This window comes from Apus apus, chromosome 3 (genome assembly GCF_020740795.1).
Source record: "Apus apus isolate bApuApu2 chromosome 3, bApuApu2.pri.cur, whole genome shotgun sequence".
Classification (NCBI taxonomy): Eukaryota; Metazoa; Chordata; class Aves; order Apodiformes; family Apodidae; genus Apus; species Apus apus.
Genome location: NC_067284.1, coordinates 64192011 through 64207299, shown reverse-complemented (window position 1 = coordinate 64207299; position 15289 = coordinate 64192011). Strand labels below are relative to the sequence as shown.

General features: G+C 41.8%; 1 protein-coding gene across 9 annotated transcripts in view; it reads left to right on the top strand.

Moving 5' to 3' along the window:
• Positions 1–716: 716 nt before the first annotated feature.
• MARK1 (microtubule affinity regulating kinase 1) overlaps positions 717–15289 on the top strand; it is a 55525-nt gene continuing 40952 nt past the window's right edge. For 5 of the 9 annotated variants that reach the window (XM_051613742.1, XM_051613743.1, XM_051613740.1 and 2 more), the window contains exon 1: positions 719–1115. In XM_051613742.1, the coding sequence (XP_051469702.1) occupies positions 1065–1115 (51 nt within the window). In that variant the 5' untranslated portion in view covers positions 719–1064. Of the gene's footprint in view, positions 1116–15289 lie in introns of all 9 variants that reach the window. The other 4 variants (XR_007888919.1, XM_051613748.1, XM_051613746.1 and 1 more) reach the window with 2 other exon arrangements.

Below are 15289 nucleotides of genomic sequence, written 5' to 3'. Positions count from 1 at the left end.
AGCTGCTGCTATGTAAACACTAGTCATTTCTCTGAAGGCAAAATTGTGTGTACGGTTCTAGTTTTACGTGCTGGTCGGACACGAGCACAGAGTCGCCTTGATCCGATGTCACCTTCAAGCGGATAGAGGAGGCTGGCCGGCTCAGGCACACAAAGACACGGACTTGATGTCCACAGACGCTGACACAGGGTTTTAGAAGCCTCGGGAAAATCTCCGAGCTGTGGCCTGGGAGCTCCGCAGGAGGAGGGCAGGGATGCCCCCCCCGCCCTTCCCAAGGCCCACTCCTGGCCAAGGGGGAGCCCGCGGGGGAACCCGCTCTCCATGCTGCAGCGGGCCCCGTCCCGCGTCCCTCACACAGGGGGCCGGGCGCTCCCGAAGCAAGGGGCTCCCCCGGCCCCGCTGGCCTCTTCCCGGGGATCGCCCGTGGCCCCCAGGGCCGCCTTCGCCCTCCCTCACGAAGCAGCACACCTGCCCGGGCCCCGGCCCGGGCCCAGCGCGCCCTCCCGGCCGCCCCCACCCCGGCAGGGCCCACCCGTGACGGCTGCCGCAGCGGGAGGGACGCCGGTGCCGGCCGAGGCCGCCCTCCCGCGCCCGCCCGGCTCTCCCTGCGGCGCGGGGCGGCGGAGCCTGGCGGCGGGGCCGGGCCGGGCCGGAGGGGCGGGGAGCAGGAGGCGGAGGGAAGGGGAGGGGAGAGTCGGGGCAGGGAGCGCGGGGCAGCGGCGGCAGGAGGAGGCGGAGGAGGAGTCGGTGCCGCCGCCGGATGCTGCGAGGAGGCGCCGCGGCCCCCCTGCGCTGCCGGCCGCTCACCTGAGCGGGCAGGAGGGAGGAGGAGGAGGAGCGGGTGGCCGAGCGGCGCGGAGCCGAGCCCGGCCGGGCGGCAGCGCGGAGGAGGGTCGGCCGGGAGGGCGAGGCCATGGCGCCGGGCCCCTAGCGGGGCCGGCAGCGCGGCAGGAGGCCCGCGTCCCGCCGTGTGCGCCCGGCTGCCGGCGGCCTCCGCCGCGGCCTAGGAGAGCGGGCGGCCTTCCCCTCGGCGCGCCGGGCGCGGCGCCGCCGCGGCCCACAAGATGTCCACTCGGACGCCGCTGCCCACCGTCAACGAGCGGGACACGGAGAACGTGAGTGCCGCGCCGGGCCTCCCCTCCTCGCTCCTGCAGGCCCCTGCCCCCGCCCGGCGCTCCCCCCGCAGCCGCCTCTGCCCGGCACCCGGCGGCGGCTGGGCCTGCCGTGCTGCCCAGGCCGGGTGCCCGAGGGCTGGGCGGGCCGCCGCCGTCCCCTCGCCCGCCGGGCCGGGTGCTCCCCAGCGACGGGCCGGCCCCGCCGCCTGCCCGCCCGCCCCTCAGGCTCCTCCGTGCGGCGCTGCCGGGGCGGGTCCGGCGCGTTGGGCTCCACGTCGCCCCAGCCCGCCCGTGGCCCCGGGCCTCCCGCAGGGTCGGCGGGCGGCGGTGGCTCCGCAGAGCGGCCGGGCAGCCCCTTCCGCGCGTTGCTGGGCCGGGCTGCCCTTATATGTACTCGGCTGGAGCGGGTGGCTGTAGGCGCAACTGGCTGCGGTCCCCCGCCGGGGAGAGGCCTCCAGCCCCCGCGGGCGGCAGGCCGGGCGGCCCGGCCTTCACACATCCCCGCGCCGGGCACCCCCTGCGTCTGGGTAGGGCACCCACTTGTGGGTTTTTCTAACTGCCTGGCACTCGGCCCTGCCTCGCCTTCTGGGATTCAGCCGTACTCGCTCTTTGTTTGGTTTGCACCTCAAAGGTGGTGCTCCCCAGCGTTGCTGTTACTGTATTCCTGGCTCTCTTTTTGCTTTGTGTTATGTCTGAGGCTGTCCCCGAGTTGACTGTTTGTATATTCCTTTGTGCTCTGTTTAAACATCTTTGTGGTCTTCCTCTGCTCCACCCGGACTTGATGGGGTAGAATTATAGCGTTGTTCTCCATTGTGGTGGTCTTCCAGCAGAAAAAAAAAATCCTGTCTTGGTTATGATAGTGTACCTGAGAAATATTAAAACATTGGACCGTGTCTCGTCCATTAGCGATGAGGATTTAAATAGGTATCATAGAATCATAGAATCATAGGGGTTGGAAGGGACCTCGAAAGATCATCTAGTCCAACCCCCCCGCCAGAGCAGGGTCACCTAGAGCACATCACACAGGAAGGCGTCCAGGCGGGTTAGAGAGGTGTGAAATTTTATCTTACGTGAGGGGACCAATATTAAAAGAGGTATGTTTGGAATGTGTGCTAGATACCATTTGTTGCCTTTGGGAAGGTCCAGAAGATGCAGGAGTGAAAAAGTAGTCATACACACTTTAACACGTGCAGTTGCACCCAACTTCTAGTTGGGTGGAAAGTGATCGGCAAGAAACGAAGGAGGATGGCCTGGTGGGTTGAAATGGGTTGAAGAAGATGCTTTTTTGTATTACATCAATCCATAGAGGTTCTGGCCAACAGTAGAAGCTCATAATGTTTGTTACTGTACATGCCAAAGCAGCAGTGACTGCTGAATAGGTTACTGAATTATATGAAATGAAAAATTAATGCGAGAAGAGGGTATGGAAAACAAAGTTAACAGAAATGAGATAATATAGTTAAAGAAGTGAAACTCTCGTGTGGTGTCTTGTTACAATGAGCTTTTAGTATCGGTCCCTCAGTGGAAATTTAATTGACGTAGCAGTGTCAGTGTGGTTACTAGTTAAAGCAAGTGTATTTAGATGCATTTGATCTGTCATTACTTTTCCTGGACTTTTGAGTTTCAAATCTATGTAGGAATGTAAATGAGAGATGATAGGAAGATATAAGAAATATTTATGCATATATCCAGTAATACAGTAATTAAGACTTGGGGAGTACATTTACACAACAAAGATGGAAATACTCTCAAACATCAACTTGTATAGAATGAAAACGTCAATTAAGGTATAAGTAGTTCATTTACAAAATACTGTGCTACTTTTTAGTGCTCTTACATTATTTGGTTTTATTTGTACTGTTTCAGAGAGTGTATTGGGTGTCTAAAAAAAAGAGTATCCGAATATTCAAAATTACACATTTGCTTCTGATTCAGTCTATAACCTAATACTAATGAATATAATCCTCCAGTCAGATAAACAGTAAAGAGCCATGTAGTAGTAACCAGGACACATTCCTAAATCTGCACAAAAGAATTGTAGTGCTGTTATTGGCATGGTGTCTGCTAGGTTTTGGAGCAGAGAGATCAAGGAGGTTGTCACCTCTGCCTGTCAGAGAGCCTTGGGAAGCTGTTCTTGCTACCTCTGGTCTCCCTTACATGAGACCTTTGCTAAAGTGGCGTATGGGGGATGGAAAAGGAGGTGGCCTGTTCCTGACTTCCCAAACACTAGCATTCCTTGATTTAAAATGGACTCTGGAAGGGCAAGGTGAGACTCTTAAATTCATTTTAATGTCCTCTTTCTAGTAAACATGAATGGACTGGGGAAGGGTTTGTGCTGATGATCTCAGCGCGCAAAGTTTAGCTGGTAAGCTCTGAGTAACTGAGGTGGTACGATGTTGCAGCTAAAGGGAAATTGTTGGAAAGAGTGAGGAGTTATAGAGCAGCCTAAGTATGAGTAGTTTTGGCCTGGTAAATAAATAAATAAATCCATCTTTGTAGGGCATTTTTCCAGTTCCAGAGAACATATATTAGCAAAGCTCTCCCGGGTTCTGCAGCTAATGGTGATCTTCAGTCTCATACGCGTGGCCATCTCGGCAATGCTGCTCCATTGTGTGACTCTCAAGGGACAGACTGTTGCTCTGTATCCCAGATAGAACTGATTGATGGTTCTGAGTACAAACTTATGTATGTGTCCAGCTGTACTTTGCACATGGCGTGAGGTCGTCACATGAAATCATGGAGAACTACCCACCGCTGCCACCCCTTGTCTCTTGGCAGCTGCTTGCAGTGTTCTTTGAAATTTTATTTATTTTCTATTTGAATGTAGGCTTTTCTCAGCAAGTATGCAAGTATGTATTCTATCATTTGGAAAAAAAACCCACATAACAGTAATAATTAGATATAGTACCTATCATAGCAATATACCTTCCTTGAGGAATTATGGGAGTTCCTGGTTAGATGGGTGAAAAAGTGTATATTTTCATAATTCTTCATGCCTTTCATGCTACCATGCCCTTTGAAAATAGTCTAGAAGGGATAAGATTGTGCAGCAGATTACTTGATAATGTCTTATCAGAAAGCTGGAGTGAAAGGTACCAGGACTGCCAGCAATGGACAAACAACAGGTGGAGGGAAACAGTGGTTGTGAAACAGTCAGTGTGTGAGTAACTGATAGGTCTGTGTCATAAAAATTCACACCTTTTTTTTTCTTTTTTTCCTTTTTGCTATTCTTTGTGTCTCCCAGTGTTATGTTTACATTTTCTGGCATACGTCCATAAATATTTTTCATTGGAAATTTTCTCTTTCATGACAGCTATGTTTAAGGAAACAGAATATGATTGTCAAACACTTATTGAATGGCTTATTGGGAAACTTGGGGAAATTAATGTGTGGAGGCAGTACAGATTATTTTCATGTTATTAGCAGCTTTATTTTTTTTCAAATGGGAGTTTAGAGTAGTATGCAAACCAGTCATTTCTTGTGTTTTGTACATGTAACTATTGACAGTTTTGTCTTGATACATTTTACATAGGCTGTGGTAGGTGATGTTTCAGTGTGTTAAACACTTGCAGTTGGGGTTAGTTCGGGTGAACTGAGCTGCTCTTCTCTGCTGAGACTGGAGGAGAAGAGGGACAGGAATCAAAAGCTTTGAGCTAGAGTAGCACTTTTGTTTTCAATTAGTTGGTATTAATTAAGGAAAGAGGGGCTTTTATCTTTTCCCCTTCATATTGTATCATATCATTAAATTGGCGAATGGTTTTCCTCAATTAAAGCAAAAGAAAGAAGTATGTTGGTAATACATTCTCTTAACTGGTTTAGGAAGCTTTGTATGAAAAAAGACTTGGAGTCAACAGTCAGCTGTGTACAACTTGCTTTAGTAAAATTGATAGAAATAAGTGCTGTAGTTTGCTTTTTCTGACATAAGGACCTCTTAGGCATAAGAATATGGGTTGGTTTTTTTTGGTAGTCAGTTGAAGGTATTACTGTGGTGTTGTGGTTCCATCTGTCTAGCTAAGTTTTAAGGGATTATTTTGCTTTGTACTTAGACATATGAAAGTTGGTTTATTCTGCTGCAGATATCTTGCATGTTTATGGTGGAAGAAAGGAACAAAGAAAGCAGGAGTGCTGGATGATAACACCAGCCAGAGTCAAGGAGGAATGTAGGAATTGTGGTTTGTCTTACCTAGCCAGTCCCATACAGGAATGATTGAGATGGCAAAGAGAGTTTTAAGGTAATATGACAGTGACCTATGATCATGTTATTTGCTACATTACCATACAAGTAATTATAATGTTGACACTTGCATACCCATTTGCAGGCTAGTGAGGGAAGGATGCCAGCTGAAGTGGGAGTGGTTAAGGATGACTTCCTGATGGGGGAGGCTACTAAACAGCTGCATTTCAAAAGGGGAAGAAAAAATAAGCAAGAGATAAGAGGATGGAATGGAGTGGTCAGGTTGGGGTAGTAATAATTATACCGTGTTTAATTTCATCCTTTTTTTTTTTCCTTATGGATTTGCTTTTGCACAATAAGAACACATGGTTTTTATTTGGACAGGGGGGGCGTGGGAGAAAGTATCTGACAAGAATTCTTTCGTTCAGTGCCTTAAGCAGAAGAATGGCCTAGTTTCTGAGCCTTATGGGTTCAAGAGTACAGCTGTATGTTTCTTATCCACGGGAGATGGGCCTTAAGGAAGTGGAGAATGCCTGTGTTTTTCCCATGTAAGATTATTTTCCTCAGTCATAAATACACCATTATGTTGTATATTTGTTGGAATGGTAAGAACAGGGTGTGTTCTCCTAATCTTACTGTGAAGGTTGCTGTTTTATCTATGCAGGCTTTGGGTTTTTGATTATTTTTTTCATTTGTTTTGGTTCAGGTCTTGGCCAAGCTCCTATGTTGTGGGGAAAAAAACACGTTTAGCTAGAGCATTTTGCATGGAGAGAGAGAGGTTAATTTTGCTATCAAGTATGTTATCCATTTTGAAGTTAACCTTCTGTGTGAATAATTGAGAATCATGGGACAGGTGATAGGCATGTTTAGTTTCATTTTCCTTCTGTAAAGATAAATACTTCAGGGCAAACCAGTGAGAAACTACTTTCACATTTTGTTGTTCTTCCTAGGTATCATAGAAGAGTATATAGTGTTAAATTTCAGAAAGAGTTAATGAAGTTTGATTACACAATTTGTTTCATTTCATACTTCATGGGGTTTTTGAGGTTCATAGGTACACATAAAGTTAGATTGTTTGTGGTTGGCATTCTGAAAACTGTACTTACGTGGTCAGTGGAGTTAAACACTGAATTAGAACAAGGAGATTATGTTCTGTGGAGCCTTGTTGTCGGCAGGGTCTCTGATCACGTGGACTTACTGTTTATATTAACATAAGCTTTTTTAGTTTTCAAACTCTGCACTTAAAATGTTTTAATCATCAGTAAAGGCAGGATTTTTTTCCCCATGGCACCTAATTATATTTGGAAATTAATTTTTCTACTATGAAAGTGGTAGGTTTCTCCCATCACAATTGCTGTTGTTTAGCAGTTCCTGCTATCTTTGAATTGATATAAATAGTTTAGACACTGAAAAAGTAGTAATATCATGTTTCTTTTAAGGGCAGATACAGTGATTTTTGTAAAATTATATTCTTAATCTGTGATTTCTGTTTGCATTTACAGTGTTTTTTTTTTATTCTCAGAATTTAGTAAAGACCTAGCCTTACTATCTTACTGATGTTTGATGAGAACTTTAAACACTGTTTCTCAGTAGAGCAAATTCATTGAGAACCTATCCTGTAAAAAGGAGAGGTTATTTTACTGTTAATGTGGAGCTAGAAGTCTAAGACAGATTTCTTTAAAATTGGCCTACTAAAAACTTGAGAGTTTGAACAAACTTCTCAAATGTTGTGATATCAGAAAAAAAGCATCTTATGCTTCTGTTTAGATATCGTCTTCTAGTAGCTTCAGCTTTTTAAATATACTTTTAGTCTCTGTGCTGCCCTTGAGATTAAAGATACTACTTATATGTTGCCACAGACAGTAGCAAGTTTCAAACTTACCTCATTTGTGTTGTCATGACATGCTCTGGTTTTTTTGGGTTTTTTTGTTGTTGTTATTGGAAGCACAATGCTTGCTTTTTGTGTCGAGGGTTTTTGTGGGTTTTTTTTAATGTTTCTGTAATTTCAGAATCTCCTAAGTTTGTTGGTTTTTTGTTTGTTTGGTTGGTTTGTTTTTTTTTTTTATGACTTCACAGTTTTTCTGGGTCTCTGCATGGGCAGGGACACCTCCCACTAGATCAGGTTGCTCAGAGCCCTGTCCAACCTGCCCTTGAACACTTCCAGAGATGGGGCTTCCACAGCTTCCCTGGACAACCTCTTCCAGTGTTTCACCACCCTTGCAGTAAAGAATTTCTTCTTCATATATACCCTCATTAAGTTTGAAACTGTTTCCTGTCATCTTATCGCTACAGGCCCTTGTAAAAAGAATGAATGTTTTCCACAGTTGAATGTTTCTGAAAATAACTATGAAAGCAGGAAAGTGCCATTGAAACATTCACATCATTCAGTGTAATGAATATAATGCAGCTGAATCTGAGTTTTAATAACAAGCTCTTTCTCCACATCAACTACTAAGCCTCTTTAATTGTTAACATTTTTATATTTTTTCACATTCTAAACTAAAATTTTTTGTGTATTTTTGTGTATTCTGTCTGCTCAGTGATGATCTTTAAATCTGGCCAGTAGTATTTCATCTAAGAAAATTTCTCCATTTTTTCTTTTTTTCCATGAATAACTTAGTAAAATAGTAAGAGCTCAAAACTGGTTTAAGACTTCCTAGCTGTATGCGATGATGCAGCTTAGGTAGTTTTGTTGAGCATCCTAGTAAATCTAAGGTTAAAAATTCTAAGAGGATAAGATGGTCTTTGTTCTTAAGGCAGGTTTCGCTATGCTTGTCTCATCCAATTTTTTTTTAAGTAGTGACCAAACACACTATCATGGTAAAATAGTTTAAAACAGAAGTATTGGAAAATGCTCCCTGCTTATAATCACTTTTTTTTTTAAACTGAGATGACAGTTGAAAAAGTTTGGTGGATTGGGTTTTTTGTTTTGTTTGGGCTTTATATTTTTTAGATGAGCATTTTGTCAGGGATTTCTATATATATGCTTTCAAAGGAAACATCACCTTATGCTGAAAGATGTATGTTCACAGTCATAGTAAGATGTCTGCACAGGTAAATTCAGCTGGGCTACAATTAACCTTTAAAGCAATGAACTGAACGTGCTCATGGAGCAGTGTCACTGCTGCAATGATTATGTTTATGTCAAACCCAGAAGTGCAGGTTTTCTGTGCATCTCTGTAAAATGGAAGGTCATTATGTTATTCTAAAACTCCCTATCTTATCAGGACAGCTGATTGACAGTGACTTTGCATTACTTCAGTCATCCTGGAAAGCAGGCTCTCTCCTGCTGGAATGAATGCATTGTCTGTGTGTTTTCAAATTCTCATATTATGTTGTTTGTTGTATATGGATGCAGGAAAATGTAATTTTCCTTCTTTTATCTTGTCATTCCTATGCGTGGGAGACTCTTAAGTGTAGGCTGTATATGTCATAATGAGGAGTGGTCTGTACTCCACTTGTTTGGTTAGCATTAACATGGCTTATGATCCAGATGACTTTTGTAAGGGCTTCTGCTGAGCTGTTTGAGATTTTAGTGCTCAGTACTAATGATTCCTGGACTTTTGTGTGTGCAACATTTTATCAAGATGTAAGACATGTTATAGAATCCTACATTCATAATATAGTAATACAACATGCTTGAGAGAAAAAAAAATAGGATTATTTTTCTTCATACTTGCATTCTTTAGAAGACTGGCAATGTATCAGTAAGGGGAGTCTTAATTACAAATGGCTTTAGTTAGTTTCATTGTTTTAATTAAAAAAAAAAAAAAGGTGGAAAACGTTATTTTAATTGTTGAGTCATTTTGAATGCCCAGCAAGGAAATACCCTGATATGTGTGTTCATAGTCCTAGTGATTTCTTGGGTAAGGTTTTATAAAAATAGTTGGGGTATACTGAGAAGAGAATGAAACATGTTAATTACTTCAGATCAGTGTCTGCCTTGTTCACCATGGCCCTGCTGGTGTGTTGGGATCAAGTAGAATAATAACCCTGATATATATTTGAACATGTGGCCTGTAGAATTGACTTTAAGTGGAGAAATGTTAATAATGCTGATAGAGCACAAAAGGATACTCAAAGTTACTATATCCTTTAATTGATTAAATGTAAGGTTCTTTGTCCATTTGTGTTGCAGAACATTTTACACATTCATGGTTGTGACATGGATAACTTGAATAATAAGACGGAACTTTATTTCACCTCTGATGAAGGCACTTATGTAGTACATGGATGTTCACACAGCCGAACATAGAGAGTTACTGGATAGCCCGTGGCAGTCTTTTGCAAGAGTAGATGATCACACTGTTACTGGTGACAATGTCTAATTGTTTTTGTGTTATAAACTAGTAGTAGTGCATGATAACTTTTAAAATCTCAAGCAGAGACAAAATTGGGCAAAGTTGTCAGAAAGAAATGATACCTTTCATAAGTCAGATGTGGTTGGAGAGCACAGATTAGATTTGGATAGATTAGGCTCTAGCAGGGCTTGCTGTAAAGGCTTGTGCCCAAGGCTCACCTCATGGTAAAACCTGTAGTGCTTCTGCTCTGCTTTGCTTCTGTAGGAGGACCCACGCCTTACTCATGATGCAGTAAAACATGCACCTTCTTGTAAGTGGAGACACAGCCTTAGTCACTGTGGTAGACTGCTATTTTCAGCTCTCTTGGAAGCTTTCCTCCTGGCTTCCTCCTTTCCCCGCTATTGGTTCTTAACCTTTTTCGTCTTAACTCAATACTTATGAAGAAAGTTAAAGAAAAATAAAAGAAAAACATCATCTGCTTGTCTCCAAGCAGCTCTTTTTCTCAGAGGGGAAAAGGCCATTTATTTGTAATCCTAATGTTAAAGTTTATCACATACACCATGTTTTCTTATTTAATTTTTCAAATGTTTGACCAATTTAATTTTAAACCTGGTGATAGTGTATAACTTGCCATCACAGCAGCTTTATCTGTACATCTCAATGCCCGTCTTTCTGAGATTCCGTTTACCCATGCTCATTATGTTGCTGGCCATTTAGTACTTGTAACTTCCTACTTTATAAGGCCCACACACACACACCCCCCTCCCCCGTTTTCCCTTCACACACCCACTTTGCTTACTAAGGTGATTTTGTACTTGAGCTTGCTTGCGTACTCTTTGCCAACTTCCTTATGCTTCTCACTCTTTCTGGGACCTTTTCCAGTTTTGCTCATGTAATGACATAAGCAAAACCAATACAAAGCTTTACTAAAGCTACATAGTTGTAGCTCCTGTTTATCCTTTGTGTGATAACCTTTTGTATGAATCCCAAGGAGCATTTTATTATGGGAATAATATGCATTGTAAAGCTAAAGGGAATGAAGAAATGCTTTGCTGTGGGTGGTTTTGGGGGAGTTGTTTCTGTTTTGGGAGCTCTTGAAATTATTAGCCAAAACAACTATTATAACTTTAAATACTCGTCAGTTCGACTGTTTGCCCCACTCTGCATTACCTTTCGTCTCCCCTACTAAAGTTACTGTGCTTTCTTCTCTCAGGTGACAGCAGAGAGTAACCAAAGCTTTATAATGATTACTTAGAACGTACAATTTTATGTTCTTTCTAGAGAGAGATTTTTTTCATAAACTTAGTAGATATAGGAGGAATTTAATGTGCAAGAATTGCCGAGTTGAGGAAAAGTAGGGCATACTGCAGTACATGTAGCAGCAGTGTAAATTACTTGCTTGTGCTTAAACAGTAAATAGCTGAAATTCCTTCTGAGAGTGCATGCTTGGCTTTAGTTGTATGTAAGTACCTTTCTAATTCTTAGATGTTTCTGTCATTACTTAAAATAAGCAGAGGCATAGCTCAGAAATCCAGAGAATCTTGTGCATTAAGAAAAGTCTGATTTTTCTGTGGAAATTCTTAGCCTGTTAAATGCTACATTGATCTCTTACAGAGGATATGGTTGTTTTCCACAAATGGATTACATGTGTAATGCATTTACTCGTATCTCTATTCCAGATAATACTATTGACTGAAGGTAATAGAATTCTTTAAAGCATTTTGGTTTTTATTTAGTATTTTTTTTCCAACAGTAATCAAATTTTCTTCCCCCTGCCATTATTGTAGTAAGGACTCTCTGTCAGTAGTTAAAAATCAGGAAAATGTCATTAGTTGGTGCAGGACTAAAATAGTATTTTCCTCTTAAGATCAGATTCCATAAGGAATAACAGTTGTAATCATTCAATACAATGAGATGTATGCAGAAAATATTAATAATGCTGTCTCTGAGTAGTCTTCACCAGGCATACCTATGTATAATAGCTTTTCAAATTTGTTTTTCTTAATATTAAATGAAAAAGGCTGGCTGCTTTTTTGAGTTCTTTCTTCCAGTGGTGGACATAAGATGCACATGAACAATGAAAATTTATGAAAGCACTTCACATGAAACTCTTGCTTCATCTAATGCGTAGTCCAGAAAATCTAACTTACAGAAAGTTGGTATGAGCAGTAAGGGTCAATCTAATGTAGGTGCTGGAATTAGTCACTGGAAGGCATAATTATTATTAGGGAATGTATGTCTACAGCAGTCTTTGTAGACAGGCTAAGGGAAATACAATCCCTCAAACTGTGCAAAACAAAGTAGACTGATAAAAACTGCATTTAAAAGGCCCTTTTAAGAAAAATACTCTTGCTTATCCCATGACTGCAGAAGTATAGTGCTTATATCAAAATCAAATTTGATGTGTTCTAAATACTACAAAATAAAATATTTTTCTTATAATTATATTGCTGTTATTACTAATACTTCTGTGTGTGTGACTTTTTGTGAAACTTTGTATTTTGGTATTGTATACAAGCTCAAACCAGGGCACACTACTACTCATTAAATCCATTTCCTAGTGGTGCATAATATTTTGTTCAAATAGAATTGTTTTCAAAGTTAGTGATGTCAAGCCTTCTGGAGTAGCATACAAGAGACAAACTGGACTCCTGTATCCATCTGTTTTCATTCCCTTCACATAGTAATTACCAACCTGGAGAAGCAGTATTAAATAATAGCACTTAACTATTAGACTGAAGTTATTTTGATAAAGTGAAATATTAATGGTGCATGAGCCATTTTCCTAATATTGTCTTCATTTAATTGAAGGTATTTCTAAGGCTTGCTCAGTGGGTGGCAAGCAGAAAAAAGGAGGCAGATTGGGAGGCCATCAAGTATATTGGCAGCTACTACAGTTATCATATATTGGAGTTAAATTTACCTCCAGATAATGCTTGAGAGAAGGTAGAAGGCTGATTACAGGCTAGCTATTGGGCGGTAGGAAGATGGTAGAAGATGAATAGTTTCTTTGTTAGATGCTTGGTGAAAAGAGTGAGATGTTTAACACAATAGCTCTCAGCCCCTAGGATTAGAAGGGTTCTTTTTAGTTTGGTAAATTAAGTAAAAAAAAATAATAATTCACATGGAGTTCCCAGTGAGCCTATGATAACTTAGGGACTGCAATATGGCACAAGGGGCTATGTGATCATTTTTCCTACAGTGCTGTGGCTTTCCTCATCTCTTAGAAGACAAGGAGCATCTTAGGACTGTGGGTGGGAGAGGGACCCCTGGCAGGCTGATGGTGGAAGAGTGAACATAGCAGTCCTGTCTAACTTAACCTAAGACTTGGAACAATTCAGAAATGTCCATTTGACATTCAGAAATGTCCATTTGACATCTGCAGAAGGATGACTCTCTCCTTTAAGGTTTTGAGGATGGATTCCCAGTTGTTGGTAGCAAGCTTGGTAGTTCCTGCCACCTGCTGACATTGTTCTTGGGTTCCCATGACTTCTCTGCTTTCCTGACTCTCCCTTCCTTAAGACTGAATCAAATTAACTCCTGTTTTAATATGAGACAGCATCTGATTAGGTTAGCCACCTCAATTGGGGATTTTCAGACTGTAAGATGTATTGCTCTTGTGATACCCAAACTGTTTCAGTGTCCGGCTCATGGCATAACCAAGAATCATCACTGCTAATGGTGGGCTGGAGGTGACCATTGCTGCTACTGGTTATTTGTAGCACCTCACCATCTAAAGTCTGGAAATGCCTGACTTTGACAGCTTGCAGGATGGAGTACTGGCTGAAGACCACAGCTGGTGATCTGGGATTCCTCACCCACTGATTGTCAGGGACTCAAGAGAGGAAGTAATACCGTTTTGTTTTGTTTCTTTACTTTTCTTGCTTTTGGATTGACTGCTTGTTTTAATGACTGTATTCATTTTGAATACATACTAGTTTTTGTTTAACCCCTTAATTGTAGGTTCTTTGGCTTGTATTGTTAACTATCCATATATATTTCTTCCACATTTTCTGAACTTTTTAATTAATGGGCTGGGTAAATCCAGCATCTACTGGTTTTAGTTTTTTCTTTGTGTCCTGTAATGTAAAAGACATCTTTTAACTTCCTTTGCTGGCTTATATAAATAAAATAGTCTATGTTACTTTCGTTCTTTCTCTTATACTTGGCTTTTACATCTCATACTCACATATGATTTCTGTTAATAGTTTGAATTCCTTACATTGACAGATCTCTGTGGTATATGTGATTGTCAGTATTCATTATCTACTGTATTACTGTGTCTGCCAGTTAAGAGTATATATAGATTTTTTTTTCTAGCTATATTACATACTTGGCAAAATCTTTGAGGCATGTTGCTGCTGTTTGCTTTTATTGTCCTTTTTTTTTCAGTTTAGCTTCCTAGTTACATATATTCCTAAAGTACTAAATTATGGTAGTTTGTGATCATAAATAATTGAAGCCCAAAGGTTAAAATAGGTGGTTGCATGGGTGTAGAAACAAGGGGCCCTGAGGAGATTGTAGTCTGAGCTCTGAGCTGAGCGCACTCTTTGATCATAAGATACGAGCTGGTCCAAGGGGCATACAGTGTTTGGACAGCTTAAAGTTATGCATAAATCAGTGCAAGGTTGGGAATATATTTGCTAAGCTGAAATGTGGTGTAGCATTATCCTCATAAAGGTAAATAGTTTCTACAGCCAACTGAGGACATGTTACTATAACTGTTAATTAACAGGTACATGAAAAACAGGGCAGAGAGTGCTCAACAGAAGTCTTGCTTATCAATTCTCTATGTCTCACTATAGCAGCTCTTTCGGATACATTGCTATAATCTTGCTCTGTATGTAAAACAAGGTGTATGCATTCAGAAGACCAACTAAATTAAGTGTCCTTAAACGTTATCTGCAGTTCCTATAATCAGATCAGACTCTGCTAGACTGTTCTTGGTAGACAAAGCCATTGTAACTGAGTACTGCTGGAGTGCAGGCTCATTACTAGAAGGGTCCTACATGGTCTGAATTTGCTTCCTCCTCCTAGGAAGGTGGCTGGTTTTCTTGTGCCAAAATATGTGCTACTCATCAAAGTCAACCTTTGTGTCAATGCTTGTGAAAAAAATGTCTGCAGAATGTTGAGTCTGATTAGATCCTGGCTTAAATATTAAAACTGCATTTCCTTGGTAAATGGGGTCCAGTAGGCACTCTGCACCTCAGTGTTCTGAAGCAAGACTTGTTATTGACATCAGAGACCTTGCTGCAGAGAGATGAACCAGAAAATATTGATATTGAATTTGAAGTAACTAAGCTGGTATGCTCTCATGCAAGAGGCCATGGAATCACTCTCCAGGCCAAGAAGGATTTCCTGCCCACCCCACCCCCCAAAGGCTCCTGTGGAAGGGTGTGAGATAGGCCCTATTAATCTGCTGTAGGTCCATGCACTTTTTTTTCCCTCTTCTAATTCTCAAAATTAACTGATTGCCCAGCTACTTTTAAAAACGTTTGTGTTTTATGTACTGTATTGCATGAAGGGAAATAGTAAGATGAGTCTATACCCTTTAGATTAAATTTCCAAGATCCCTACAAGATAGATATTAAAACAATATTGGTAAATCCTTCTGAATATTGGGTAACTTCATTTGAAACTTAGCTTGACATGATCCTTAAACATAGGAGTCCTGCACTGACCTGTACTTTCTTCACTAG